Genomic DNA, 24,287 nt, shown 5'->3' on the forward strand with positions numbered 1-24,287 from the left:
GAGAGCGGGGTCACAAGCTTCAGGATGGGGCCCAGGGGACTGGCCAAGAGGGGTGTGTCTGTGATTGGCTGGTCCACAGCCGGGGGTCTGCAGTGAAACAGGACCAAGCCTACCGCCCAAGGACCCCAGGGGTGCCTTAAGGGTGGAGTGTTCTGTGAGATTATACAGAAAGGGCTCTCCCGAAGCCAGGACATAGGAGGTGACTTCCCGGGGTTGTTAGCACCTCTAAAGCTCTGCCCTTGGAGGTCACGCTTCTGTGGAGCTGGACCAAGGCTGGGACTTTCCTCCCCACCTTCCTCCCTGAATGGTAACCACAAAACCTGTGTGCTTAGTTCACAGACAATGGCCAGATCATCTTCCCAGAGTCAGACTACCAGATTTTCTCCTATCCCAACCCACTCCCAACAGGCTTCACAGGCTGGGACCCTGTGGCCCTGGTGGCTCCGTTCTGGGACGATGCTGACTTCTCCACTGGTCAGGGGACCATATTTTACCAGGTGAGCCTTTCAAAGCCTGGCAGTCAGGATCCCGCAGCAGCTGGCAGGGGAGACAAAGAGCTGTGTGGAAGGCATTGCCAGAGTCACTGCTGTGACAGCCCCTGCAGCAAGGGACTGAGGCTTAAATGTGGGTGTGGGAGGAAGCTGGCAAGGGATATTAAGCTGACTCAGGAATACCCCAACCCAACCATGAGAAGACCTGCAGGTGATGGGGATGGGAGCTGACAATTCAGCCTTTGATTGTAAAATCAGGCTGTAGGGGGTCTATCCTAACAAGAGTGAGTCAAGAGGGCCTGTCCTGTGCTCCTGGACTGGGTGAATAACTCCAATTAGAGGAAGCATGTGATGAAAGCTACTGCAGGAAGTGTAGACCATGCGCCTGCCATGGACGGAGTGTGGACCATGCGCCTGCCATGGACGGAGTGTAGACCATGCGCCTGCCATGGACGGAGTGTGGACCATGCGCCTGCCATGGACGGAGTGTGGACCGTGCGCCTGCCATGGACGGAGTGTGGACCGTGCGCTGCCATGGACGGAGTGTGGACCGTGCGCCTGCCTGGACGGAGTGTGGACCGTGCGCCTGCCATGGACGGAGTGTGGACCGTGCGCCTGCCATGGACGGAGTGTGGACCGTGCGCCTGCCATGGACGGAGTGTGGACCGTGCGCCTGCCATGGACGGAGTGTGGACCGTGCGCCTGCCATGGACGGAGTGTGGACCGTGCGCCTGCCATGGACGGAGTGTGGACCGTGCGCCTGCCATGGACGGAGTGTGGACCGTGCGCCTGCCATGGACGGAGTGTGGACCGTGCGCCTGCCATGGACGGAGTGTGGACCGTGCCCCTTTCATGGTCAGGGCAGTGTGCAGGCTCCAAGAGGGAGAGTCTCATGCCTGTTCTCAAGGAGCTGCAGATTAGGCATGGGGAGGTAAAAGTGGGCCCGAGTGGCTTTGCTCTCTGGGCCAGTTTGAGCTAAGAGACGCTTGAGTTCAAGTCCAGAGGTCTTGGACGTCTGGGCCAGGACCCTGCATTCTGTACACTGCAGGCCTTCCTGCAGCCCGAGTTTGAATTGAACTTCACGTCAGAAGAGCTCACGGCAAAAACGCAGGCCTGGGACAGGGAGGGCAGGCCGTGTGGGTGGGCTAAAGTCCCCAGGGCAGGGTCCCCAGACAGAAAGTGGGGTCCGTGTGCGCGTGGGACGCTCGTTGGCTTGTTCTCATCTGCCCCCCTTTCCTAGGAATACGAGACGCTCTATGGTGAACACAGCCTGCCAGTCCTGCAGGCCGAGTCTTGGATTAGAAAGATCACAAACAATGGCGGCTTCAAGGCCAGGTGGACCCTAAAGGTCACGTGGGTCAATGCCCACGCCTATCCTGCCCAGTGGACCCTCGGGGTGAGTAGACCTGTGGGCAGCTCCCAGGGAGCCATCTGGGAGTCAGACATCCTAGAATCCTAGGCAGGGGCTACTCTTCCAAAATCCTCTCTGGCTCTAGGAAAGATTGCTAATTATAGCAAGCCCACCCACTGCCACCCCCAGCTGCTCCCACTGTTGGCTGAGCACTCACTGTGAGCCCGGCCTGCCTCAGCCCTTTGCCTAGTTGACCTCACAGCAGCCCAGCAAACCGGGTATTATTAGGTTGAAACATAGCAAGTGGCATTTTTGTAAGTAAAAAATGTCTGGCTATTGGGAATTTCCTGTGGCTCAATTGGGTATTGTGATCCACATTCTACAGATGAGGAAGACAATGGTTAGAGAGGTTAAGTAACTTGCTCAAAGTCATGCCACTGGCAAATGGCAACGCCAGGCCTGCAGTGGAGCTTCTTCTGACTCCAGCCTCTGGCCGTTAAGCACAGGCTCATCCAATGGGCATGGGGCACACCACACCATCTCCTCTGTCCTCCCTCCGAGGACCCGCTCTTGTAGTCACCAAGTTCTTCCTTATGCCTGATCTAAAGTCACTCATTGCTTCATTCACTCAACAAAAGTTCACTGGTCACCTACCGTGAACAACGTGTGCACCTTCAGTGAACCCCAGTGTCATCCATGCTGTTCAGGTGGAGGGGACAATTTGGACAATGTCCTTAAATATCCACGAGGGAGCTAACGAAGCCTCCTCTCTAGCTCTCTGGTATCTTGGCTAATCTCTCAGGTTCTGGTAGCTTTCTCTTACAAACACTCATCTAACTGAATTATAACCCAGAACCCTTTATCTCCCTTCCTGGAAGAAAGTCACCAAAAGGCAAATCCACCGTGGTAAGTGCGTTCACACCCAGGGTGAAAGCTGCCCTCACTGACCCAAAACTTGCCAGCATTTTGGGCCCATGCCTTTGCTATGGGCAGACCAGGAACAGGTGCTGTACATGTCAGGGCAGGGCTGTGGGACGGGCGGGGGGACATAAGAGAGGAGACCCTGGATCTCTCACGGGCATCTCTGTGTTTTCTTCCACCCACCCCCAGAGCAACACCTACCAGGCCATCCTCTCCACAGACGGGAGCAGGTCCTATGCCCTGTTTCTCTACCAGAGCGGTGGGATGCAGTGGGACGTGGCCCAGCGCTCAGGCAACCTCGTGCTCATGGGTTTCTCCAGGTAGGATGGGAGGGGTTGTCAGCACTGAGCACATGGCAGGGAGGGGTGCAGAGTGGGGTTTCACTGCACACAAACCCCCACCCTGGGGCAAGATGGGAACCCTCCTGGCTGGTGCTTCTGACTCACGCTGACTCCAGCTCCCGCTGGGGCCCGGCATCTGGCTGCTTCCCATGACAAGAACACCCATTTATCCACCTGCCCTCTCCCATCCCAGTCCCCGTGCATTGTAATAATTCCCAGAGCTTTGGCTTCCCTGATTTCCACTGACATTAGCTGGCCTCTCTTACCTTCTCAAATATCATGATAACAACAGCCAAGACTGATGACACTAACACTTCATGTACATCATTGCATGTCATGATCACAACCACCCCATGAGGCGGATACTATTTATCATCCCCACTCTACAGATCAGGAAACTGAGATACAAACAGACTAGCAATTTGCCTAAAGTCCCAGAGCTGGGAAGTGGCAATGTGATTTGAACCCAGACATCTGAGGCTAGAATCTGCCTTCCCGACTTCCTGAGAATTCCAGGGGGCACTCAAAAGCTTATAAGGAGCTGGTGGTGAAGGGAGAGAGGAGGCACGGGGCTGTGGGCGGTTGAAATATGGATTTCCGTGTGTGGGAGGCCGTCTCCGACGCAACAGTGCACCATCTCTGTTCCCATATGCTGGTGTGTGGCAATCAGTGCAAAGGCCACATGTCTTTTGTTCTTCACTTGATCTTAGCCAAAAGGCCGAGAAGCGATGCCTTTCGTTCTTGATAATTGCTGCAAATGGTCTTCTCCTACATTGAGTGTGTTCAGGTTACCCCTTTGATTACACTGCTTTCACTGATTACTTGGTGTGCTATGAAGGTGAAAGGAGGGGAATTACCCAACTGCCTAAGAATTTCACATGGTCCACGTACACCCGAGGAAGGTGTCACGCAGGGGTGCGTCATCCTGCTTGTGTCAGGGAGGAGGAAAACCCCAAGAGTCCCCACTCTGCAGCAGGCACCCAGGATGGGGCTACAGGCTGCCACTCCAGGCTTCTCTCCTGCCCGAGCGTGCTCGGACCCCACACCTGCAGATGGTGATGGCCATGGTGGTGGTCATGGTGGTGATGGTGGTAGTGTTGGTGGTGGTGAAGGTGCTGATGGTGGTAGTGGTGGTGATGGTGGCGATGGTAGTAGTGTTGGCAGTGGTGGTGGTGATGGTGGTAGTGTTGGTGTTGGTGATGGTATTGGTGTTGGTGGTGGCAGTGGTGGTGGTGGCAATGGTGGTAGTGTTGGTGGTGGTGGAGGCGGTGGTGGTGGTGGAGGTGGTGATGGTGGTAGTGTTGGTGGTGGTGGTGGAGGCGGTGGTGGTGGTGGAAGCGGTGGTGGTGGTGTTGGTGGTGGAGGTGGTGATGGTGGTAGTGTTGGTAGTGTTGGTGGTGGTGGTGGTGGCAATGGTGGTAGTGTTGGTGGTGGTGGCAATGGTGGTAGTGTTGGCAGTGGTGGTAGTGTTGGCGGTGGTGGTGGTGGTGATGGTGGTGATGGTGGTGGTGGAGGTGGTGATGGTGGCAGTGTTGGTAGTGTTGGTGGTGGTGGCGATGGTGGTAGTGTTGGCAGTGGTGGTGGTGGCAGTGGTGGTGGTGATGGTGGTAGTGTCAGTGTTGGTGATGGTATTGGTGTTGGTGGTGGTGTGGTGATGGTATTGGTGTTGGTGGTGGTGGTGGAAGCGGTGGTGGTGGTGGTGATGGTGGTGGTGGAGGTGGTGATGGTGGCAGTGTTGGTAGTGTTGGTGGTGGTGGCGATGGTGGTAGTGTTGCAGTGGTGGTGGTGGCAGTGGTGGTGGTGATGGTGGTAGTGTTGGTGTTGGTGATGGTATTGGTGTTGGTGGTGGTGCTGATGGTGGTAGTGTTGGGGGTGATGGTGGTGGTGGAGGTGGTGATGGTGGCAGTGTTGGTAGTGTTGGTGGTGTGGCGATGGTGGTAGTGTGGCAGTGGTGGTGGTGGCAGTGGTGGTGGTGATGGTGGTAGTGTCAGTGTTGGTGATGGTATTGATGTGGTGGTGGTGCTGATGGTGGTAGTGTTGGTGGTGGTGGTGGAGGCAGTGGTGGTGGTGTGGTGATGGTGGTGGTGGAGGTGGTGATGGTGGCAGTGTTGGTAGTGTTGGTGGTGGCGATGGTGGTAGTGTTGGCAGTGGTGGTGGTGGCAGTGGTGGTGGTGATGGTGGTAGTGTTGGTGTTGGTGATGGTATTGGTGTTGGTGGTGGTGCTGATGGTGGTAGTGTTGGGGGTGATGGTGGTGGTGGAGGTGGTGATGGTGGCAGTGTTGGTAGTGTTGGTGGTGTGGCGATGGTGGTAGTGTGGCAGTGGTGGTGGTGGCAGTGGTGGTGGTGATGGTGGTAGTGTCAGTGTTGGTGATGGTATTGATGTTGGTGGTGGTGCTGATGGTGGTAGTGTTGGTGGTGGTGGTGGAGGCAGTGGTGGTGGTGGTGATGGTGGTGGTGGAGGTGGTGATGGTGGCAGTGTTGGTAGTGTTGGTGGTGGTGGCGATGGTGGTAGTGTTGGCAGTGGTGGTGGTGGCAGTGGTGGTGGTGATGGTGGTAGTGTTGGTGTTGGTGATGGTATTGGTGTTGGTGGTGGTGCTGATGGTGGTAGTGTTGGTGGTGATGGTGGTGGTGGTGGTAGTGTTGGCGGTGGTGTTGGTGTTGGCGGTGGTGGTGATGGTGGTAGTATTGGTGGTGATGGTGGTGGTGGTGGTGATGGTGGGTGGTGGTGGTGGTGGTGGTGGTGTGATGGTGGTGTGGCGATGGTGGTGGTGGCGATGGTGGTGGTGGTGGTGGTGGTGTTGGCGGTGGTGGTGATGGTGGTGGTGGTGTTGGCGGTGGAGGTGGTGGTGGTGGTGGTAGTGTTGTTGTTGTTGATGGTGGTGGTGGCGGCAGTGGCAGCACCTGTTGTATCGAGGCCTCACTCAGTTCTGAGGGATTTGCAGATGTTACTGCATTGAATCCTCACTGTCCCATGTAGGTAGGTGCTACTGTAATCCCTTTTACACAGATGTGAAAACTAAGAATCAGAGAGGGTCAGTAACTTGTCCGTGGTCACCAAGCTAGTAAGTGTGGGGATCAGCAGTTGAATCCGTCACTGCCTAACTCCAGAAACTGGCTCTTAACCATCACAATACACTGTCCCTAGAGTCTGTCCTGCTCCAAACCCTCTGCTTGTTGAAGGGAAACAAACAGAAATGAGGCCTGAACTCTGTTGTTTTCATGCCCGTCTCATGACCAAGCGGACCTGCCAGTTTCTTGCAGAAGCGATCAGATGTGGAATTGGTTAGAGCCTCCTACCTCTGCCCATCCGTCTTGTCCCCTCTGCTGCTCAGTGCTAGGGCTCCAATGGGGGTTGGCTGACCCACTGACCCACTGCCCGCCTAGCTGGCTGACCAGCTGCTGGCCAGCTAGCGGGATGAACAGACGCCTTGCAACCACAAGGCAAGAGCCTGTGCATGGCAGAGGCCTGAGAGAGTCTCTCCTTTCCTGCAGTGGAGACGGCTATTTCGAAAACAGCCCACTGATGTCCCAGCCAGTGTGGGAGAAGTATCGCCCTGATAGATTCCTGAATTCCAGCTCAGGTAAAAGTGCCACCTTATCACACCTGAGCTGGTCTCAAGCCCTCGTGTGTCCTCCAGCCCACACCCCACCGCAGTCCTAGAGGGCAGCTCCCTAACGTCGCCACCGTCCTGAAGGGCCTCCCTGCACAGTCCAACCTCCTACAGGTCTAGGTGGGATGTGGCACCACCCAGGGAGCAGCTGGTACCTCCTGCACCCCTGGACACAGCACAGTCTCAGAGGGGGCTGCATCTTCTCCCTCAGATGAACCAATCCAAGAGGGCTCTCGGGGGGCCCAGATCCTGGAAGTGAGGACAGGGTCTTGTGGGAGGTGGGATTTGAATGGGCAGTTCAGACAATTCTCCAAGTGTCCTGTCCAGAGCAGGAATGAGAACCCAGGTGAGATCCTTTAAGAAAATCTACCGGCAGGGCGCTGTGACTCACGCCTGTAATCCCAGCACTTTGGGAGGCTGAGGCGGGTGGATCACTTGAGGTCAGGAGTTTGAGACCAGCCTGACCAACATGGTGAAACTCTGTCTCTACCAAAAACACAAAAATTAGCCGGGCGTTGTAGCGCACACCTGTAATTCCAGCTACTCGAGAGGCTGGGGCAGGAGAATCGTTTGAATCCGGGAGGTGGAGGTTGCAGCGAGCCGAGATCGCGCCACTGCACTCCCGCCTGGGTGACAGAGCGAGACTCCATCTCAGAGAGAATCTACCAAGGAGAGGCCGACATTCATCATCATCATTTACTGGGCACCTGCTGCGTGCTGGACACTGTGCTAACAGCCAGAAACATTTTAAAAAGGAAAAAGATCAACTATGTTTGCTCTCAAAGAGCTTTCATGTGGGTAGAAAGACAAGTGTCAAGAGGGAGACGATGGCGCCTTCTCCGACTCAGTCCAGAGGCCCCAGTGGGAAAGAAACACTAGTTTCCAAAATGTGATAGGATAAAGGACAGGTTAGCCTTAGAAACCAGCCACGTGAATTGTGAAGTGTAAAACCAGTTCTATTTGTTCTGTGGCAACCACTTTTGGTAAAGAAGCAGACACTAAGTCAAGCAATGGGCTTTGGGGGAGGCCTCCTTGCCCACCTGACTTGGGCCCTTTCTCCCTCCCCATCCCCTGACCCCAGCCCCAGGCCCTGGATAAACCCTTTCTCCCTCCCCATCCCCTGACCCCAGCCCCAGGCCCTGGATAAGCCCTTTCTCTCTCCCCATCTCTGGACCCCAGGCCTCCGAGGGCTGCAGTTCTACAGGCTACACCGAGAAGAAAGGCCCAACTACCGTCTCAAGTGCCTGCAGTGGCTGAAGAGCCAGCCTCGGTGGCCCAGCTGGGGCTGGAACCAGGCCTCCTGCCCTTGTTCCTGGCAGCAGGGACGATGGGACTTACGATTCCAACCCGTCAGCATAGGTGACACCTCCTTCCCGTCCCCCGCAAGCTCACCCACCACCCTCTCTGCTCGTGCCCTCAGCCTCTCCCCAGAAACAGCCCCTGCTTGTTCCCGCCCCGCCCCTGGCAGCCCCGGCCTGGGCCTGAGTGGGACTGGACTTGTTTCAGGTCTCTGGGGCCTCAGCAGCAGGCAGCTGTGCAGCTTCACCTCCTGGCGAGGAGGCGTGTGCTGCAGCTACGGGCCCTGGGGAGAGTTTCGTGAAGGCTGGCACGTGCAGCGTCCCTGGCAGTTCGGTGCGTGAGTCTGTGGAGATCTCAACCCCACCTTCCCAGCCAAGCAGGGGACCCTCAGCATGAAGCCTCTTGTCCTCATTCCTCCCCAGACCCTCCCCCTCTCTGGGCCTCCATTTCCTGATCTGGTAACATTAGGAAGTTTCCAACATCCCCACCAGAGGACATTCGGGGATGTGTGAGCTGAGTGCCTCTTTCCCCATCTCTGTACCTGGCTCCGCATCCCTAGGCCAGAGTGGGGCCATCTCTCCAGGCAAGAAGAGAGCGCCTAGGCTGACCCTGTCCCTGTAGACCCAGATGAGCAGGATGTTTGGGGGGAGACTGAGAATCAGCTCCCGCAGAGACCCTCCAAGGGAGCTGGAGAGCACAGGGGTGTGGGCTCACATGGTCTGTGTCCTCCTGTTCTCTCCCCTGTCCCTTGGCAGTCTCCACAGTTCCCTGACTGTCAGCCATGCCCTCCCCACTCCCATCACGTTGAGAGCGTCAGTACTTGGCTGTCCACCCTCAAGACAGGAAATCTGCTTAGCTCCTACCATGCACCCTGCTGCACAGCGGTCCCAGTGCCTGCAAGAGACAGCACCCTGTCCACTGCCCAGGGTCATGAAAGGGCCGTGCTGGATTCCAAAGCCATGCTCTTGCCACCAACACCACCCCGTCCTACCCAGCTCTCCACCGACACTGCCCTGCCCTGCCACCAGGCTCTCCGGCTGGGTTCTCCAGGTCCTCAGCCTCCCCGACTCACTGCTCTTCTCTGCAGCCCAGGAACTGGAACCGCAGAGCTGGTGCTGCCTCTGGAATGACAAGCCCTACCTCTGTGCCCTGTACCAGCAGAGGCGGCCCCGCGTGGGCTGCGCTACATACAGACCCCCACGGCCCGGTGAGCATCAAGGCCCAGGCCCAGGCAGAGCCTCTGGGGAGGGGGAGCTTCTGGGCTTCCAGGAGGTGGCATCTGCATGAGGAGTAGGGGCAGAGCTGTGGCCACAAGGGAAGATGGAGATGACGCCAATGATGGGCGGACGGCCAGTGGAGGGGCTTTGTACCTGGTGTTGGGGAAGGAGTGAGAATAGTGGGGCACAAAAGTGCAAGGGGACTTGAGGGGAGGAATCTGTGCTCCGTGAACATCTCCCGTGCTAAGTCCACCTGGACAAGTGTCCCCCCTGACTACAGTGAGGAATCTCAGCCCTGAGTTCTCCTGACAGGTGCCCCCCCGGACTGCAGTGAGGAATCTCAGCCGGGCGCTTGGTTTGTCATGCTGAGGCGGCATCTCTTTTTTCCCCCCAGCCTGGATGTTCGGGGACCCCCACATCACCACCTTGGATGGTGTCAACTACACCTTCAATGGGCTGGGGGACTTCCTGCTGATCAGGGCCCAGGACAGGAACTCCTCCTTCCTGCTGCAGGGCCGCACGGCCCAGACTGGCTCAGCCCAGGCCACCAACTTCATCGCCTTTGCGGCTCAGTACCGCTCTAGCAGCCTGGGCCCCGTGACGGTGAGTGAGGGGCGCGGGGACCTCCCTGCATTCCATCCACAGGGACCTTCAGCCACATACTGAGGCTGAGGAGAAGGAAGACAGCGAAGAAGAGGAAGCCGGGCAGGAGGGAGGGAGGCCACACGCCATCCGCGCAGCTGTCCCGGAGGAAATCGTGGGGATGGGGGATTAGGGCTCTGGCGCCACGGTTTCCCAGCTGTTTGGCTTCGAAGAAACTACTTAACTTGGTTTTCTCCTAGTACGAATGGGGATAACATTCTTGTTGCCTCACGGGCTGTTGTGAGACTAAAGGGGATAATCCGAAAACCATGCCTGGCCCTGCGGAGCACACGGTAGACGGGGCTGGCATCACTCGGGCCGCGGCCTCCAGCGCCTTCCTCCAGGCCCAGGGCGCAGCTTCCAGCCCCGGGGGCTCTCCCAGCCGCTCGCCTGGGCGTCGGCTCCACCTGCGGGTCGGGCTCAGACCCCTTCCCATCTCCTTCCAGGTCCAATGGCTCCTTGAGCCTCATGATGGAATCCATGTCCTGCTGGATAACCAGACTGTGACATTTGAGCCTGGCCATGAAGACGGCGGAGGTGGGCTGGGGAGCGTCTACCTCCGGGAGCAGCGAGCTGGGCGGGAAGCCGTGTTGCGGTGCAGGGCCGAGCGCGTGGCGGTGCAGGGTCCAGGGCGTGGCGGTGCAGGGCCAAGTGTGCGCAGCCTCTTTTCCCGGAGCGGGGCCTGCAGCTCGCCGGCCTCTTCTCCGCCTTCCGTGCAGATCCTCCCGGCTTCAGCCCTGTGGGGCAGGGGCAGGGGCAGGGGCAGGGGGAGGGGGAGGGGGAGGGGAGGGGGGGAGGAGAGGGGGGAGGGGGAGGGGAGGGGGAGGGGAGGGGGAGGGGAGGGGGGAGGGGAGGGGGAGGGGAGGGGGAGGGGAGGGGGGAGGGGGAGGGGAGAGGGGGGGCAGGGGGAGGGGAGGGGGAGGGGAGGGGGAGGGGAGGGGGGGGGGAGGGGAGGGGGAGGGGAGGGGAGGGGGAGGGGGAGGGGAGGGGGAGGGGAGGGGGGGGGGGGAGGGGGGGGAGGGGGAGGGGAGGGAGGGGTGAGGGGAGGTGGAGGGGTGGTGCGGGCCGGGCCGGGCGCGGGTTCCGTGGGGGCCGCGGTGCCGACCTGGCTCCTCTCCGCGCCCTCCCGATGCTCCAGGCCAGGGGACGTTCAACGCCACCGGAGTCCTCCTGAGCCGCCACGGCTCCGTGGTCTCTGCCAGCTTCGACGGCTGCGCCGCGGTCTCGGTGACCGCGCTCTCCAACATCCTCCACGCCTCCGCCAGCCTCCCGCCCGAGTACCAGAACCGCACGGAGGGGCTCCTGGGTGAGGGCGGCGCGGACCTGCCTCTGAGGCTCTGCGGAGCCGGAGCTCGGACCCCCACGCCCGCGGCCTGGGCAGCCCTGCTCGGCCTCCCTTTCTCCGCCTCCTTGGAGCAGAACCCTCGGGGCACGGAGCCGGCTGGGAGCGGAGGGGCTTCTCCAGCCTCCACCGAGGCCCCCTTTCTGGTCACCTCCCGCTCTAAGGGAGCATCAGGAGTGGGCTCCGGGGAGTCGGGGGCGGGGGGCACAGCCATCCTTTCGCCCTTTCCTCTTGCCTCCCACATCCTCCTGCCCTCCTCCATGGCTGCCCGCGTTTCCTCCCACCCCTCCCGAAGGCAGACGGGCAGGGTGTGAGGGCCCGTCCTCCCGGCTCCCCTGGAGGCCTGGCAGCAGGTGCAATGGCAGAGGCTGCCGCTCCCCACTGCGTTCACTGGATGCTCCCCAGGAACGGGACAGCTGTGTGCCCAGGGTGGCCAACCTCCCACTCTGTCTCTCAGGAGTCTGGAATAACAATCCGGAGGACGACTTCAGGATGCCCAATGGCTCCACCATTCCCCCAGGGAGCTCTGAGGAGATGCTTTTCCACTACGGAATGACCTGTGAGTCTGGGCAGGGTCTTGGGGCAGAAGGGGCAGGTAAAGAGAGCCTGTATGTTTAGGTGGTCCCCCTCAGCCCTGTAGGAAGCAGACCTCCATCCTCCCTAAGGTCTGAGGAATCTATGCCCCATCCCGCCCCCCCAGGACTGTCCCCTCCACCACCAGCCCACCTGCCTTTCTCTAGCTGGAGGAGAGAATGGGGTAGGTCCAGTGTCCTCTCTCACTGCAGCAGGCGTTTCCAGACTCAGAAGCTAGAAACCGCTGTCGCCCTGCACTCCCACCGCCCCGCTCCAAGCCACATAAAGTGAGGGGTAGGGGTGGACACAGAAGGAATAAGGCTGAGTGCCATGCCTGGTACCATCACGCTCTGTGTGTTACAGGGCAGATCAACGGGACAGGCTTCCTTGGCAAGAGGAATGACCAGCTGCCTTCCAACTTCACCCCTGTTTTCTACTCACAACTGCAAAAAAACAGCTCCTGGGCTGAAGATTTGATCTCCAACTGTCATGGAGACAGCTCATGCATCTATGACACCCTGGCCCTGCGCAACGCAAGCATCGGATTTCACACGAGGGCCATCAGCAAAACCTACAAGCAGGTGAACGCCACCCTCAGTAAGTGGCCCAAGGCCCCGGGAGGCCTTTTCAGAGTCAGAAGCAGATGAGGAGCTGCCCTTCCCTGACCCTGCTTTACCTTGTGCATCTGCATTCACTGAACAGATTCTTTTGCTCCTGTTATTCCTCTGCTCAGACCCTCCAGTGGCTTCCCCCGCTCTCTCCATCCTAGCAGTGGCCTTTGGCCCGGTTCGGCTTCTCAGAGCTCTTCTCCTAGTGCTGGACCCCTTCCCACCTCCCTCCACTCCATCCTAGTGCTGGACCCCTTCCCAGCTCCCTCCACTCCAGCCCCGCAGGCTCCTCTGTGTTCCTCAAACACACCAGGCATGCGCGCTCAGCTCTCAGGCTTCACAGGTGCTGTTCTCTCGCCTAGAATGCTTTCCTTCCCTGGACAGCCACACGCTTGCCCCTCACCTCCTTTATGTCTTTATTCCAATGTCCCCTCCTCAGCGAGGGCTCTCTTGGCCGCCCTGTCTAAAAGGCACATTCACTCACACTTCCTGTTTGCCTTCCCTGCTTTATTTTTTTCTTAGCATTTATAATTACTCAACATATTTTATAATTTTCACAGGTATCTTTTTTATTATTCATTTGTGACTGTATCCTCACTACCCAGAGCAATGCCAGCCACTTAGCTCAATAAATATTTGTTAAATGACTGACTGAATGAATGCGTGAACCAACTATGAAATGGAAATGGCAGGGCTCCGAGAAACAGACCCGTGAAAAGGTTTCACTCCCTCTCTGTTTCTGGACAAATGCGATGTCCGTTTAGATGTGACCCTCCAGGTTTTTTTCTTTCTTCTTTTTTTTTTTTTTTTAAGACAGAGTTTCACTCTTGTCGCCCAGGCTGGAGTGCAGTGGTGTGATCTCGGCTCACCGCAACCTCTGCCTCCTGGGTTCAAGCGATTCTCCTGCTTCAGCCTCCTGAGTAGCTGGGATTACAGGTGCCCGTCACCATGCCTGACTAATTTTGCATTTTTAGTAGAGACAGGGTTTCACCATGTTGGTCAGGCTGGTCTTGAACTCCCGACCTCAGATGATCTGCCGGCCTCAGCCTCCCAAAGTGCTGGGATTACAGGCGTGAGACACCACGCCCGCACCCTTCAGGTTTTCAGCCCTTTGCCAAAGGTACAACTCTGTAATGGTCTAAACAAATCTGCTTTCTGTCACTTTTTGTCATACCCAGCATAGCACCATGTTCAGGAAAGAATCTGAAAGGAGCTCTTTTTGAGGAGGTTGGGGGAGAGAGAGAGAGGCTAAAGATTTGGCTAGGTGGGCAGTACAGTCCCAGCCTGCTATGTGTCAGTCGAGAGCAGGTACGCAGAATAATTCCTTCTTCCAGAGGTGGGGCACAGTCCTGGGAATGCCTCACACATATTAGAGTTGAGAAAGAGAGGAGGCTGATAAAGCAGGAGACTGCCCTCCCTCGGAACCCCCATCCTCTCTTTGTGTTTCAGATCAGTACCCGCCCTCCATCAATGGTGGTCGTGTGGTTGAAGCCTACAAGGGGCAGACCACGCTGATTCAGTACACCAGCAACGCTGAGGATGCCACCTTCACGCTCGGAGACAACTGTACTGACTTTAAGCTCTTTGGTAAGAATGTTTGGCTGGGGAGAGTGTGGAGGTGGGTAGGGGATAAGGTCAGAGTCAAACTTTGGGAAATTTTGCATTGCTATACCCAGCAAAACTTGCCGTCACTCTTTCATTTGAATATCCAGGACCGTCATTTCTGAGGAACGATACGTATAACTCAAATAGGTGCCTCCCAGTAAGTAGTAGTGACAGGCTTATGGTGATTTAGTCAGATAGCTAGAGTGAATCTGGGCACATAGAACTGATTCAAGGCCGGGCGCGGTGGCTCACACCTGTCATCCCAGCACTTTGGGAGGCCGAGGCGGGTGGATCATCTGAGGACAGGAGTTTAAGACCAGCCTGGCCAACACAGTGAAACCCCATTTCTACTAAAAAAACAAAAAAATAGCCAGGCATGGTGGGAGGTGCCTGTAATTCCAGCTCTTCGGGAGACTGAGGCAAAAGAATTGCTTGAACCCAGGAGGCAGATGTTGCAGTGAGCTGAGATCGCGTCACTGCACTCCAGCCTGGGCAATAGAGCGAGACTCCATCTCAAAAAAACAACAACAACAACAACAAAAAAACTGACTCAAAGATCATTTAATCTCAATCTGATCGTACGCAGTCATCTTTAATCATTATGCATTCACCAAATTATTAGAATAATCAAGTGCAACATTTAAAATGACCAATTTACAACATTTTTATATCTATTAAAGGAAGGATCTAATGTAGGACAAGATTTAAAGAAATATAAAAAATACTTTCATTTGGTACCTTTCTTCCTCTTTTTATGTCTGGTAACCGTGTTTACCTAGCTGTGTCTCTCCTTGTCTGGTTTCCTGGGCTAGGACCCAGTAAAGTACCATCGCTCGCTCCCCATAAAGGTGTTCGAGACCCTGAGCCCTGCATCCATGATCAGGGCCAAGGGGTCCCAGCACAAGCGATGCCGCTGTCTGTTGTCAGCACTAATTCTGCGGGTGGCTGTTCTTGGCTAAACCAAAGCCCCAGGGGGCATATCTGCATTTCTTTGCCTCTGCCTGATGTTCTTTCTCTCCGTGTGTCAGAAGGGACTGCTTTGCCCACATCCCTTTTGCCTCACATGCGTCCTCCCAGTTGTGAGACAATTTTGGCCCTCGTGCGTCCTTCCAGGTGCAAGACGATGGCGTTGGGAGATTTTATTCTCCGCGGGCTCCATCCGTGGAGGACGATAGTCTGGAAATTGTGTCTATTCTCTGTCACTTCCTTTCAATCTGCTGTTCTAGGGAGACTTTCCTATTTTCTTGAAACATGTAAGTTGGACCAGAAGATGTGTAGCAGTGTCTCACTACAGTGTGGGGTCTGCAGGGGGTGTCTGGGAAAGGTCTAGGTTGGATCAGAAGATGTGTGGCAGTGTCTCACTGCAGTGTGGGGTCTGAAGGGGGTGTCTGGGAAAGGTCCAGGAAATGGGGGGTGGGTGAGAAATCAGGGCAAAGGATGAGGCTGCTGTGAGAATGAAGCTGGTTTGGCTGGCAGCATAGCCTGGGGAGGTGCCTGGAGGATCCTGGCCTTGATCCTCCACCCCCAGGATGTCCCATCCTGGTGCAAGTCCAGCGAGGGCTGCCCTTTGGGGTTTCTTCAGGGAGAAACTGCTTTTCCTTCTGTGGTGTCCCCTGTTACAATCAGTATGTTGGACTGGTGCCACCTCCTTCCAGCTGGGAGCGTGACCAGGATCACCCCGATACCAGCCTTGCTCAAAGGAAATGACCAATGAGATTTGTCTGGGGAGTGGGGAGGGTGGCCTGAGAGGGGTGGGAGAAGCCCCGCACCAGCAATCAGGGTGTTAGATGAGGATGCATCAGACCACAGAGCTGAGGAGTCTCCCGGCTCTCCATGTTCTCATCTTCCCCGGGACAGAGAATGGGACGTTGCTATGGACACCCAAGTCGTTGGAGCCATTCACTCTGGAGATTCTAGCAAGAAGTGCCAAGATTGGCTTGGCATCTGCACTCCAGCCCAGGACTGTGGTCTGCCATTGCAATGCAGAGAGCCAGTGTTTGTACAACCAGACCAGCAGGGTGGGCAACTCCTCCCTGGAGGTGAGTGTTGGGAGGCAGGTGAGGAGTTTCTGTGCCTAGGGGAGAGGAAACAGGAGTGGAACGGATGCTGTGATTCTGCCTCTCCTGGGTGTGTCTGTGTTGGGAGGTGGGTGGAGCAGATTCCAGTCTCAGGCCATAAACTCACATGGGAAGAAAGAGAACTTTCTGGCCGGGTACAGTGGCTCATGCCTTTAATCACAGCACTTTTGGAGGCTGAGGCAGGGGGATCACAAGGTCAGGAGATCGAGACCATCCTGACCAACATGGTGGAACCCCATCTCTACTAAAAATACAAAAATCAGCTGGGCATGGTGGCGGGCGCCTGTAGTCCCAGCTACTTGGGAGGCTGAGGCAGGAGAATCGCTTGAACCCGGGAGGTGGAGGTTACAGTGAGCCAAGATTGCGCCACTGCACTCCAGCCTGGGCAACAGAGTGAGACTCCATCTCAAAAAGAAATAATGAAAAGAAAGGAAAGAAAGAAGGAAGGAAAGAAAGGAAAGGAGAGACAGACAGAAAGAAAGAAAGAGAGAAAGAGAGAGAAAGAAAGGAAAGGAAAGGAAAGGAGGAAGGAAGGAAGGAAGGAAGGAAGGAAGGAAGGAAGGAAGGAAGGAGAAAGAAAGAAACTTTCTTTATTGGAGAAAAAGAAAGAAGAAAGAAAGAAGGAAGGAAAGGAAAGAGAGAGAGAAAGAAAAGGAAAGAAAGAGAAATAAAGAAACTTGATTGCTTATAGTTCAACTGGATTTTTCTCTCCCACCTCCCCTCTGCCAGGCTGGCCGGTAGCTTCCACCTCAGTCTTTCTCACAGTGCCCAGTGGTTCCCAGTTCCACAGCTCTGTGGCAAAGCTCAGCAGAGGGCCCTGCGGTGTGGGGTGGAAGGTGGTCATGGGGTCCCTGGGCATGAGTTCACACAGGTTTCCATCACAGCTCTGCCCCACTTCCCCTTCAGACCCAGGGAGAGGCTCTGCTGCTTCTGTGCCTTACGCAGACACAGGACACCTTTTACGAGGCCGCTTACGGTCCTGTCTGCCTAGAAGCACCCCACAGCCATTTCTCCCTAGGATGTCATCATCACGGTGCTGGGAAGAGAGCTGCTGGTCGCTCTATCTTGACACCTCCAAGCCCCTTTGCTTTCTCTTTTACTCTCTCCCTCCGGCTAAGAGAAACATCTTTTCCAGTTTGGAGAAATTACTTCTCCATGTTTCTAGCCAAGATACTTAGCCTAATTCCACGACTCTTGTCCTATCTGCTTTTTAATTTTTACTTTTGGTTGTAAAGGAAGAGCCAGAAAGTGTTTATCTGGCAACACAAAACCACCTCCTTCACCCCTTACACACACACACACACACACACACACATGCACACACACACACACACAGACACATACACATCCTTCTGAAGCATGAGCAGAGAATGGGGACTTGGATAGAGGTAGTGATGGTTGGTGGGGTGGGGGGTAGAAAAGGATAAAATACACAATGGGAAAAAGACAGATTAAAATCAATCTACTATTCTGGAGATGCCCCGAGTTGCTTCAGTAAGGGAGTTAGAAAGGGGAGTGCAGGGAGCTTGGTGAGGTATTGGAGCCACAGCCTTTGCTGGGCTGTTGTTCTGGTTGCTGCGTTTTCTCAGTACTTAGCAGGGAGGTTCTGTCTTCTTGGTTTGGGAGTCAGCAACGGAGGTCAAAATGTCAGCTTATATGAAATCCAGTTTGCAGGCCACATAGGAGCCTGAGGCAGGTGGATTGCTTGAGCTCAGGACTTTGAGACCAGCCTGGGTAATATGGCAAGACGCTGTCTCTACTAAAAATAAACAAATTAGCTGGGCGTGGTGGTGTATGCCTGTAATCCCAGCTATTTGGGAGGCTGAGGCACAAGAATTGCTTTAACTCGGGAGGGGGACATTGCAGTGAGCCGAGATCGAGACATTACACTGCAGCCTGGAAAACACAACGAGATTGTCTCATAAAAAAAAGAAAAAGAAAAATACAAAAATTAGCGGGCATAGTAGTACATGCCTATAGTCCCAGCTCCTCAGGAGGCTGAGGTGGGAGGATGGCTTGAACCTGGGAGGTGGAGTTTGCAGTGAGCCGAGATCAAGACACTGCACTCCAGTCTGGGCAACAGAGTGGGACCCTGTCTCAAAATAAATAAATAAATGAGGAATCCAGTTTTCAAGCAATAGAACATACATACATACATGATACATGCATGATACATACATGATATATACATACATTGATACATACATACATGGATACATATGTAGATTGATACATACATGCATGGATATATACATACATGGATACATACATAGATACATGGATACATTCATTCATTCATTAATGCTTCAATTATTCACACATCCCCCGTCTTACTCTAGAAAGGATTTCAGGCAAAGAGCTAGAGTGTGAGAGGGAAGAGGCTGAAATCCTGGTGCAGGGCCAGGCAGGGAGTCAGGGTAAATAATGAACCGGGGAGGCCAAATGGGCAGGACTACCGTGTGGCTTTAGGCAGGGCCTTGCAGCCCCAGGGCCTGGTCAAGAAGGTACTCACCAGGTGCTGGTGGAGCTGAGACATGACTCAGGCAGGGTCCACAGGTTCCCAGGCCAAAGGGGTCAGTCAGAAACACCCAGAAGCCCTTACCAGTTTGGTCTCCTGGCCGCCCGTGATCAGCAACCCTCCTCCAGGTGGCCGGCTGCAAGTGTGACGGGGGCACCTTCGGCCGCTACTGCGAGCGCTCCAAGGACGCCTGTGAGGAGCCATGCTTCCCGAGTGTCCGCTGCATTCCTGGGAAGGGCTGCGAGGCCTGCCCTCCACACCTGACTGGGGATGGGCGGCACTGCGCTGGTGAGCCGGGAACAGGGCCTGGAGGAGGGGCATCTGGGAGCAGCTCATAGCTCAAGGGTGTAGACAGCCAAAGGCAAACCATTTCTCTCCCTTTTCCGGCAAGCCTTTAGAATGCTCAATCTAGGTAGGTAATCTAGGCAGGTATGGGAAATCTAGGTAGGTAATGGGAAATCTAGGTAGGCCTGGAAAGGGGGTGGTGGATGGTGTGGTGCTGAAGGAGAAGAGGTTGTCCAGGCACAGGGGAGGGGACGGGGCTGAGCATCCCTGAGGCATTGACTGGGGAAACCCTGGGCAAAAGACTGAAGATGGTCTGCCCAGGGGAGGAGACTTCAGCAGCGGCCCGGGAACCGGGCAAGCTGGGTCCTCGGGCTCCCTGGGGGTCTTCAGAGACACGAGGCCCAGGATCTCTGCATCTCACAAGTCAGGACGTTTGGAGGGGCTGGCGTGGGGATCCGGCAGCAAAGGTGCCTGATTTTCCCTTTGAGTCCTCCCAGCCATCTGTTCCTCCCGCTCTGAACCATCAGAGTCTGATGAGGGAGATCACAGCAAGGCCTTTACCAAGCCCCCTTAGGCAACCAAATAAAATCTAGAGATCACTGTGCCTTCAGAGCCGAGGCCAGAGTGGGTAGAACCGCAGATTTTATAAACGCAGACAAGGAGATGGAAGTGAGAGGGGAGGGCGTGAGGAAAGTCGGCTGGGGGCCCCTCCTCTGCCAGCCTTCAGGGTCCTTTCTGAAGCAGAAGGTCTGAGAAACACTCCAGTCCCTCTCTGTAAGTCGAAGAATACCTGCCTGGCCGAGGAAAGGGGTTGCCCTGCAGAGAAACGCCCGGAAAAGTGGGGAAGGATGGTTTGGGGTTCTGAGTGGCCCACAGCAGAACACTGGGGGAAAGAAAGCAGGCCTGTCCCGGAGCGGGTTTCCACGGGCTGGACTCTCCCTCCGCTGCCCCAGTGCGCTGCTGCTGACCTCCCTGCTCGCTCTGCAGCTCCGGGGAGCCCTTTCCTGTGTCGGAACCAGTCCTGCCCTGTGAATTACTGCTACAATCAAGGCCACTGCTACATCTCCCAGACTCTGGGCTGCCAGCCCACGTGCACCTGCCCCCCGGCCTTCACCGATAGCCTCTGCTTCCTGGCTGGGAACAACTTCAGTCCAACTGTCCACCTAGGTACCGCCCTCTCACCCCCACACTCTCCCCAGGCTCCACCCTCTCACCCCCACGCTCCACCCAGGCCCCGCCCTCTTACCCCATCCAGGCTCCGCCCTCTCACCCCCACTCCACCCAGGCCCCGCGCTCACCCCCACGCTCACCCAGGCCCCACCCTCTCACCCCATCCAGGCTCCGCCCTCTCACCCCCACTCCACCCAGGCTCCGCCCTCTCACCCCCACGCTCCACCCAGGCTCCACCCTCTCACCCCATCCAGGCTCCGCCCTCTCACCCCCACTCCACCCAGGCCCCGCGCTCACCCCCACGCTCCACCCAGGCTCCACCCTCTCACCCCATCCAGGCTCCGCCCTCTCACCCGCACTCCACCCAGGCACCACCCTCTCACCCCATCCAGGCTCCGCCCTCTCACCCCCACTCCACCCAGGCCCCGCCCTCACCCCCCACGCTCCACCCAGGCTCCACCCTCTCACCCCATCCAGGCTCCGCCCTGTCACCCCCACTCCACCCAGGCTCCGCCCTCTCACCACCGCACCCCACCCAGGCTCCGCCCTCTCACCCCCACGCTCCACCCAGGCTCCGCCCTCTCACCCCCACGCTCCATCCAGGCTCCGCCCTCTCACCCCCACGCTCCACCCAGGCTCCGCCCTCTCATCCCCGGGCCCCACCTTCTCACCGCCACACTCCTCGCATCTTTGGGGAATGGGATATGATAACGGGATGGGGAAGCTCTGGGGTCACAGGACAGAGCTCTGGATTTCTCTGGGATGGTGTAAGGTGCGGGCTGTAGGAGCTGGCAAGGGCAGCTGTCACAGCAAGGACCACGGGGCTGTGTGGCCTGTGGAGGAAGGACGGAGGCAGAGACCTCACAGTTGGCTCAGTGAGATGAGCGGCGGGAGGCCCGGGGCATAGTGGAGTGAGCGCTAGGGTGAGGGCCACTTCTCCGGGGTCTTCAGTGACCTGTCACTGCGGAATGGAGCAGTCACCCTGGGCTGGCCCGACGGACATCTTGGGTAAGTCTGGCTAAACTGTGGGGTGATGATACGTTTGCTTCTCCCATCTCCAGAACCTCCCTTAAGAGTCATCCAGCTCTTGCTCAGTGAAGAGGAAAATGCCTCCATGGCAGAGGTCAACGCCTCGGTCAGTGCTGCAGGCCGCGCTCTGGGTGGGCGGGGACGCTTGGCGGGTTCAGGCCAGAGCGGAACCATCACTGTGCGGCCTTCATCTTGTCATCCATCTGGATTCAATTGCCAGAGGAGGCCGGAGCCTCTTGCCCCATGGGAGGTGCAGGGCATTAGGAAGTGAGGAAGGCCGGGACAGAAACCTTAACTCACCATAAGCAGAGACCAGGGTGCCAAGTCACCCCAGCCGAGACCTCTAAGCATCTTGGGTATGATCTGGAAGAAACGAAAGGACATTTCACCTCCAGGGAGTCTTCCCTGACTTCCCAGAGAGAACTGGGTGCTCCCTGTTCTTGGCTTCCATGCCATACCTCAATCACTGGCAAAGTTGCACAACTGCTGAGTGGTGGAGGCTCTAGAATCCTGCACACCCAGAATCAAAATCTCTGCACTGCCCCTCACTAGAGCAGGTATGTTAATTAGATACATTATATAACAGGTCCTCTGTAAACACAGGGACAATCACAGCACCTGCAGCAACAGGCTGTGTCACCGTTTAAATGATGTGCATCAAGCATTTAGTACCATGCCCGACACGCAAGTATTCAAACCTTGTAATTGCTATTATTACTACTGCAAGCATAGCACTCCCCACTCCACACTCCACACTCCCCACTCCACACTCCACACTCCAGACTCCACACTCCCCACTCCACACTCCACACTCCCCACTCCACAATCCACACTCCCCACTCCCCACTCCACACTCCCCACTCCCCACTCCACCACTCCCCCACTCCCCACTCCCACTCCCCACTCCACACTCCCCACTCCCCACTCCACACTCCCCACTCCACACTCCCCACTCCCCACTCCACACTCCCCACTCACACTCCCCACTCCCCACTCCCACTCCACACTCCACACTCCCTACTCCCACTCCCCACTCCCCACTCCCCACTCCACACTCCCCACTCCCACTCCCACTCCCCACTCCCCACTCCCCACTCCCCACTCCACACTCCACACTCCCCACTCCCTACTTCCCACTCCCCACTCCCACTCCCACTCCCCACTCCCCACTCCACACTCCCCACTCCACACTCCACACTCCACACTCCCCACTCCCTACTTCCCACTCCCCACTCCACACTCCCCACTCCACACTCCCCACTCCCTACTTCCCACTCCCTACTTCCCACTCCCCACTCCACACTCCACACTCCCCACTCCACACTCCACACTCCCCACTCCACACTCCCCACTCCCTACTTCCCACTCCCTACTTCCCACTCCCCACTCCACACTCCACACTCCCCACTCCACACTCCCTACTTCCCACTCCCTACTTCCCACTCCCTACTTCCCACTCCCTACTTCCCACTCCCCACTCCACACTCCACACTCCCCACTCCACACTCCACACTCCCCACTCCCTACTTCCCACTCCCTACTTCCCACTCCCCACTCCACACTCCACACTCCCCACTCCACACTCCACACTCCCCACTCCACACTCCACACTCCCCACTCCACACTCCACACTCCCCACTCCCTACTCCCTACTTCCCACTCCCTACTTCCCACTCCCCACTCCACACTCCACACTCCCCACTCCACACTCCCCACTCCACACTCCCACTCCCCACTCCACACTCCACACTCCACACTCCCCCCTCCCCACTCCACACTCCACACTCCACACTCCCACTCCCTACTTCCCACTCCCCACTCCCACTCCCACTCCCCTCCCCACTCCACACTCCCCACTCCCCACTCCCCACTCCACACTCCCCACTCCACACTCCCCACTCCCCACTCCCCACTCCCCACTCCACACTCCCCCCTCCCCACTCCACACTCCCCACTCCCCACTCCACACTCCACACTCCACACTCCACACTCCCCACTCCCCACTCCACACTCCACACTCCACACTCCCCACTCCTTTACTTCCCACTCCACACTCCCCACTCCCCACTCCCCACTCCCACTCCACACTCCACACTCCCCACTCCCTACTTCCACTCCCCACTCCCCACTCCACACTCCCCACTCCCACTCCACACTCCACACTCCCTACTTCCCACTCCCCACTCCACCTCCCCACTCCCCACTCCCAACTCCCCACTCCCCACTCCCCACTCCCCACTCCACCCCCACTCCCCACTCCCCACCACACATCCCCACTCCCCACTCCCCACTTCCCACTCCCATCCCCACTACTCCACACTCCCCACTCCCCACTCCACACTCCCCACTCCACACTCCACACTCCACACTCCCCACTCCCTACTTCCCACTCCCCACTCCACACTCCCCACTCCACACTCCCCACTCCTACTTCCCACTCCTACTTCCCACTCCCCACTCCACACTCCCCACTCCCACTCCACACTCCCCACTCCACACTCCCCACTCCCTACTTCCCCCCCCCCCCCCCCCTCCCTACTTCCCCCTACTCCCACTCCCTACTCCACTCCCACCTCACACCCACACTCCCCACTCACACTCCACACTCCCCACTCCCTACTTCCCACTCCCTACTTCCACTCCCCACTCCACACTCCACACTCCCCACTCCACACCCCCACTCCCCACTCCCCACCCACCTCCCCACTCCCCACTCCCTACTCCCTACTTCCCACTCCTACTTCCCACTCCACTCCACACTCCACACTCCCCACTCCACACTCCCCACTCCACACTCCCCACTCCCCACTCCACACTCCACACTCCCCACTCCACACTCCCCACTCCACACTCCCCACTCCCTACTTCCCACTCCCCACTCCCCACTCCACACTCCCCACTCCCCACTCCACACTCCCCACTCCACACTCCCCACTCCACACTCCCCACTCCACACTCCACACTCCCTACTTCCCACTCCCCACTCCCCACTCCACCTCCACACTCCCCACTCCACACTCCCCACTCCCCCACTCCCACTCCACACTCCACACTCCACACTCCCCACTCCACCTCCCCCACACTCCCCACCCTACTTCCCACTCCCCACTCCCCACTCCACACTCCCCACTCCCCACTCCACACTCCCCACTCCACACTCCCCACTCCACACTCCCCACTCCACACTCCACACTCCCTACTTCCCA

At 57.2% G+C, this 24,287-nt stretch overlaps 1 protein-coding gene across 1 annotated transcript in view; it reads left to right on the plus strand.

The window, feature by feature from the left end:
- Positions 1-24,287, plus strand: part of MUC4 (mucin 4, cell surface associated) — a 48,628-nt gene that overhangs the window by 18,856 nt on the left and 5,485 nt on the right. Inside the window, exons 8-24 of the mRNA XM_033213191.1 lie at positions 333-497; positions 1,732-1,887; positions 2,953-3,083; positions 6,597-6,685; positions 7,895-8,074; positions 8,222-8,347; positions 9,102-9,221; positions 9,626-9,834; positions 10,320-10,410; positions 11,012-11,179; positions 11,673-11,774; positions 12,152-12,385; positions 13,846-13,983; positions 15,859-16,040; positions 18,726-18,885; positions 19,870-20,049; positions 21,114-21,187. Coding sequence (XP_033069082.1) covers positions 333-497; positions 1,732-1,887; positions 2,953-3,083; positions 6,597-6,685; positions 7,895-8,074; positions 8,222-8,347; positions 9,102-9,221; positions 9,626-9,834; positions 10,320-10,410; positions 11,012-11,179; positions 11,673-11,774; positions 12,152-12,385; positions 13,846-13,983; positions 15,859-16,040; positions 18,726-18,885; positions 19,870-20,049; positions 21,114-21,187 — 2,505 coding nt within the window. The remainder of the gene's footprint in view (positions 1-332; positions 498-1,731; positions 1,888-2,952; positions 3,084-6,596; positions 6,686-7,894; positions 8,075-8,221; positions 8,348-9,101; positions 9,222-9,625; positions 9,835-10,319; positions 10,411-11,011; positions 11,180-11,672; positions 11,775-12,151; positions 12,386-13,845; positions 13,984-15,858; positions 16,041-18,725; positions 18,886-19,869; positions 20,050-21,113; positions 21,188-24,287) is intronic.

The sequence above is a fragment of the Trachypithecus francoisi genome, unplaced genomic scaffold (assembly GCF_009764315.1).
Source record: "Trachypithecus francoisi isolate TF-2019V2 unplaced genomic scaffold, Tfra_2.0 Lachesis_group0, whole genome shotgun sequence".
Taxonomy (NCBI): domain Eukaryota; kingdom Metazoa; phylum Chordata; class Mammalia; order Primates; family Cercopithecidae; genus Trachypithecus; species Trachypithecus francoisi.